This window comes from Montipora capricornis, chromosome 1 (genome assembly GCF_036669925.1).
Source record: "Montipora capricornis isolate CH-2021 chromosome 1, ASM3666992v2, whole genome shotgun sequence".
Classification (NCBI taxonomy): domain Eukaryota; kingdom Metazoa; phylum Cnidaria; class Anthozoa; order Scleractinia; family Acroporidae; genus Montipora; species Montipora capricornis.
Window position 1 is genome coordinate 13702439 of NC_090883.1, and position 6016 is coordinate 13708454.

A 6016-nucleotide genomic window follows, 5' to 3' on the forward strand; every position below is an offset into this window, starting at 1 on the left:
AGTACCATCGAGTTTTATCGATTAATCAATTAGCTTTTCGATGATCAATTTCCATCGATTAGATACGCCCTGTTTATGTACATTGTAGGGAAACAATCCCAAACATCCTTTTGGGTCCTTTTTGGTGAAAGATGCAACTTCAGTAATTTATCTGAGCAAGTTCAGCAAGAGTAATTTAAGATAGACCTGTCAGTTATATGTATATTATTGCAGTGGTATCAAGGCATAACGAATGATTTGCCTTCTCTGTCACTGAACAGATGAGGACATTGAAATTGAACTTGTGGATGAAGAGCCTGCCTTTTTACGAGGGCAAACTAAACTGAGTGTGGCCATGAGTCCTGTGAAGATTGTTAAGGTAGCCACTGTAAACTTTGCTTGCCTTCATTTCATTATGGATGTTTATTATATGGATCTGTCTCACGAGGACTGGGAACTATAAAATTCACGAATTTGATTGGCTCAAATCAATATTGACCGCGGTCTAGATTTTCCCATCTAGACCGGCATCTAGACGGGTAATGTTTTGCGGTGAAAAGATGCAAACTAGCATGCAAAAATATTGAGTATTTTCTTCTATACCAATATTATTTATGGAAGTGCCAAACAGCATGATGACAAAATAGAGGATGACGAGCAAACTTTGACAGAATTAAGTTCAGCTCATCGCTGTTCGCAAGCAAAATGTCAGTTAGTACAAACCAGTTACATTAAACGAATTAAATTGTTCTTGTTTGGCCATATAATAAACATCTTATTAACCGAGCTAGGTCGGTCTGTACTGGCGACCTCGGTCAAGATTCTCCCATACAGACCTCCTGCTCGGTTAATAAGAACTAAGTAATAAACTGCAAGCAGTCTCGAAGCAGACTACTTAGAAATCCTCTTTGCTAGTGCAGGTCTTTCTGGCATTTCAGTCTGGTCTAAACTATTTTCAGTAATATTCCGAAAAAGCAGGGTGTCTAGCGAGACCTATGTTCCTATAAAGTGCTATTTTTTTCCTGACCTATCCAAAAGTCCTTTACATGAGGTTGGACAAAATGCCCATATATTCCTATAGTTGAAGCCTTCTTTGTATTGGAAACTTTCATGTCACAATTAAACATTTGTTTGTAGCACCTCAGAATGCAAATTAACTTTAAAATATGCACCCAGTCTTCCTGTCCACGTTTGGTAGCAAAAAAGAGACGAAAAATTATCTTCAAATTTGAAGACAATTGCGAAACATTTCAATCATTTCCTTCACAGATAATGCTACAAAGTTTTTTAGGGCAGATGAAAATAGCAACTTTAATACACCAACTAATGGCAAATTCTAACTTATTATAAAGCAGAACAGTGACAATAATTAAGAAATTTATTTACATATATGCTTATATTTTAATAATAATTGTCAATGAATGTGACTCGAGCATGTTGATGTGGTCAAATGTTGTTGAACTGAAAGGGATTTTAGATTGCCCTTGTTATTGATCTTGTATGCAGAGGAACGTAATGGGAGTTTGTTCAATTTTTTTTTTTTTTTTTTGTTTTCTGTTCCTTTCTTTTTGGAACCATAAAGCACTTGAAAGCCTGTAGTTTCCTTTACCACTCTATCTTTTATACATGTACTAGAATCCTGATGGCTCCTTGCAAAGAGCTGCCATGACACAAAGTGCGTTAGCTAAGGAGAGGAGAGAACTCAAGCAGGCTCAAAGGGAAGCACAAGCAGACAGTATACCCAAAGACCTCAGCAAGCTCTGGATTGATCCAGTTCCGGATGGTAAGAATCACGAAGTTTACAAATTTTTGGCTTTTCCATCTGCGTTTACTGTAGATAGTTTTTTAATTGACCTATGCTCATCAAAATTTGACAAGATACATTTACAATTGATTGATTTTATTTTTATGTATTTGACCCCTTGGATCCATAATACAATGTCCACAATATATTTTTGGGGAAATCCGAAATACCTAACCTCTTCAGCCTTAAAAAGTCTGTTGTTGGATGCCTTCCTTGCAAGGGGCACCGCCATTGCCGATCCTGAGCCATTTGCAACCAACTTTTTTTTAATTTGTCACGATAATCTCACCATCTGGTCTTCTGGCGGCTTTTTTTCCTTGTTTCACCTCACACTTTGAACTTTCATGGCGTATGCCTCCAGCCAACCCGCGGTAATTGTTCTCCGTAAAACTAAACAAAAGAAAGAAATTGATGCAGCAGATATCTTAAGGCTTTTATTTTCAACTCCGAACGCATTCCAATGAATCTTGGCCTCATTGGTCAAAAGGACACAATGCCGGTATCCAAGACGCCTTTGGAAATTTCATCTTCGCTCGGCTGACTGGTTGGCAATAAGTACCAGGAAGGAAAAATGGGGAAAGAAAAAACACAAAAGAAGAAGAGAAAAATGCATTACTGGAATAACAACTATTATCAAGGATATAGAAAATGTGAAAGCACTTACCAGTGTGATAAATTCTGGGTACTCTAGTAATCAATTTTCCCTTAGGATTTACCGATTCTTGTTATTTAGTGCTTAGTTTTTCTCACTTTTTATGCAGTGGGTGGTAACAAAGCAGTCTTTGCTCAAGACATGCGAGGTGTTGGATTGGCAAATGATGACATGCCAGAGTGGAAACGAGCTACCTTTGGAGGAAACAAAGCTTCCTATGGAAAGAAAACAAACTTAACTATCCTGGAGCAAAGGCAAGGATTACCCATATATAAACTACGACAAGAACTTTTAAAGGTAAGATTCCTTGAAACCGTTTTTTCCATACTAGGATCTCGCCTGGTGTGATATGAAGGAAAACGTCTGAGTGATTTCTTAACATGTAGATTTATTAATTTTAGTTTCCTACCGTGAGAGAAGAATGATGCATCATCCTTTTCCATGTTGTCATCAAACCAGTGTTTAAAAACTTGATTAAAGTAAAGTTTTTTGGGCATGTGCAGTTTGTTGATGAGACAGACTGTTTTTTCCCTTAAGCTACGGTGAAGTCCCTTTTCAGTCATGCTTACACTGTGAGGTCCTTTGCTCTAGTTATGTTTTACTCTTAGGCTGTCTTCTGCTCCACTGTGTTAAATTGTTAGTTGTCATCAGTGACAATCCTGAGGACTGCACTTGCTTGAATAATGTTCAAAAAACAAGCTGCAGTATTTTCAAAAACATTCCACAAAGAACGTGTCCCTGAGGAGTCTGAACAAGGGTTCGAAATTTGAGGGGAAGATATAAGCATACAAGAAAAACCAGCCAGACCTTGTTATCAGGCTTAAAGCTCATGCATGTGATGTTTTGTCTATGTTTTCATATGCTGTTAGACTCGTGTTATTAATGAGAATATCTGTGACTCCTGGCCACAAGCCATTAACAAAATAGTGCAAGTAACAGCCTAATCTGTTGTGCAAATTGATCTGTTCCTTCTTCATTTCTTGCAGTTTTAGTTTTATTTATTCTCTGTCAGGCTGTCCATGAAAATCAAGTGTTGATTGTTATCGGAGAAACAGGGAGTGGAAAGACGACACAGATAACACAGTACTTAGCAGAAGAAGGCTTCCTTTCTATTGGTAAACTTGCGTGCACCCAGCCCCGTCGAGTAGCTGCAATGTCTGTTGCTAAGAGAGTATCAGAAGAATATGGATGTCGACTTGGGCAGGAGGTTGGCTACACCATTCGGTTTGAGGACTGTACTAGTACGGAAACCAAGATTAAATACATGACAGATGGAATGCTGTTGAGAGAATGTCTTCTTGACCCTGATCTTAATCAATATGCAATTGTTATACTTGATGAGGCTCATGAACGCACAATAAGCACAGATGTTCTTTTTGGATTAATGAAGAAAACTGTGAAAAAGCGCCCTGATTTGAAGTTGATTGTGACCTCAGCAACTTTAGATGCAGTGAAGTTCTCAACATATTTTTTTGAGGCTCCAATATTTACAATACCTGGAAGAACATATCCTGTTGAGATTTTGTATACAAAAGAGGCAGAGACAGATTACTTGGATGCTTCTCTCATCACTGTAATGCAAATCCATTTGACAGAACCACCAGGCGATGTCCTAGTATTTTTAACAGGTAACTTGAATATTGTTTTTTGTACCAGAAAACCCCCGAATTCAACGAACATAGCACTGCAAAAATAAGTGCTGAAAAATATGGTGTACAACCCTAATTGCTCTAGTGACTACAGGCTCCACTTTAACTTGCTGTCCCCGTAACCTTTTATTTGTCCTTTTCTTTACTTTTGACAAATTCATCCCACAGTACCAGAACATAAATCAGTGCCAGCTCAAGTAGATCAACAGATAAATAATATGATTTTGCATCTGGAACTTTCAATCCCAGAAATCGGGTGTCAATAGAAAGACATTCGCAAAGAACTATTGCCTTCCAGACATGTTCTGAATGAGCCCTCTACTGCACATGCAGACTGGATAATTCCAGAATTAGAAAAGGAAAGCGAATGGGTTTCTGGTCAAAAACAGAAGCATGGTTTTGTCAAGTGTTAACTGCGAAAGTTTCAACTGTCTTGAATCATGGAGAACAAGTTGCCCAAGAGAGACACCCAGTTCTAAATAATGAGGATCCTTTCAAGGGCTTAACAAGGTTGCTGATACCAAAGTTTAATGGCGACAAACGGTCATTTGAATCATGGTATGTTGGGTTCCCTGAAATTGTGGGCAAACTCACAAGAGTGCTGCTGGAAAAAAAGCTGTTGAGGTTGTACAGTTGTCTGGAGGGAGAAGCATTGTCTACGATTCAGAATTTGGGTTACTCTGCTGTGGCATACGAGGTAGCTATAGCAAGACTAGTATGGTGGAGAAAGGCGTGAACTTACACTGAGATTAGAAGAATTAGAAAAGTTCCGTGGGGTATATGCAGGGAATGCAATTGACTTAGAATGCTTTCGCTGAGCTTTTGGATACACTTATCATAAAACTTGTTGATGTTGGTCATGAAGGTGAACTGGGTGCATGTTCATTCTATGTATCTCTTCGAAAGCTAAATGAGCAGTTGCTGGTGAAGTATCTAGATTGGTTGAGAGAGAAATATTTAGACAGTAATGTGAGAAATCTTTATGCATTTGTGAATGATGAAGCTGAAGGCACGGTGGTTGCATTGGATACTGTCAAAGGTCTAGGTCAGCTGAAGTCAAAGGGTTTTTCTGTTGGACGTACAATGGCTGTTACTCAAGTGACAGTAAAGAAGAATAATCTTCAGGGTAGGTGCAAGCTCTGCCCAAAGGAGCTTGGACTTTGGTGTTGTAGTTTGTTCAAAGCCCTACCCGTGGATCAAAGGTGGAACAAAGCTCGAGAATTGCATGTTTGCTTCAGCTGCCTATCATCGTTTTACTTAAGTTCATGATGCAGAAGAGCTGGGTGTTGTTCAATTGATGGTTGTCACCATCGACTGATGCATGATGGGACAAAACTGACCTTCTGGGAATTGCAGGTTGAAAACAATGAGAATGGTAGCCTGACGTTGCCAAGAGACTGTACTGAAGTGTATCTGACTGCAATGAGTATCTCCCATTGAGGACCACCCCAGTTGTTGTCAGGAATGGAAACAAATCGTTGAGTATTAATGCTCTATTGGATGACGGAAGCACATAATCTCAAATCAATGAAGACATAAGTGATTGCTTAGGTGTTGATAGGTGAACCAGTCTCTGGTTGTTGAATAACCAAACAGCCAGTCTTAGAAGTCAGTCAGTTCAATTTGGTCTTGAAAGCTGTGATGGCTGTATCAAGAAAACAGTTATAGCTCAAACAATGAAGGGTGTTACAGACAACATGCATGCTGTCAACTGGGTTGTTGAGAAGAAGTGGCCCCGTTTGGCTGGAATAAGAAAGTAAAGGCAACCTTGGGGAACCCTTTGCAAGACTCACACCCTTAGGGTGCACAAGCATTGGTCCATCCCAAAACAACCCAGAATGTGAAGTCAACCAATTACCGTTCTTTGTAAGTGAGGAAAGGCAACTAGACACATTGATCAAACAAATGTGGGACAGTCAGGAACCTTAGTCA

At 39.2% G+C, this 6016-nt stretch overlaps 1 protein-coding gene across 1 annotated transcript in view; it reads left to right on the forward strand.

Moving 5' to 3' along the window:
- The first annotated feature begins 241 nt into the window (after positions 1-241).
- LOC138057236 (ATP-dependent RNA helicase DHX8) overlaps positions 242-6016 on the forward strand; it is a 69037-nt gene continuing 63262 nt past the window's right edge. Inside the window, exons 1-4 of the mRNA XM_068903317.1 lie at positions 242-358; positions 1615-1762; positions 2545-2732; positions 3448-4063. Of these exons, the coding sequence (XP_068759418.1) occupies positions 335-358; positions 1615-1762; positions 2545-2732; positions 3448-4063 (976 nt within the window). The 5' untranslated portion in view covers positions 242-334. The remainder of the gene's footprint in view (positions 359-1614; positions 1763-2544; positions 2733-3447; positions 4064-6016) is intronic.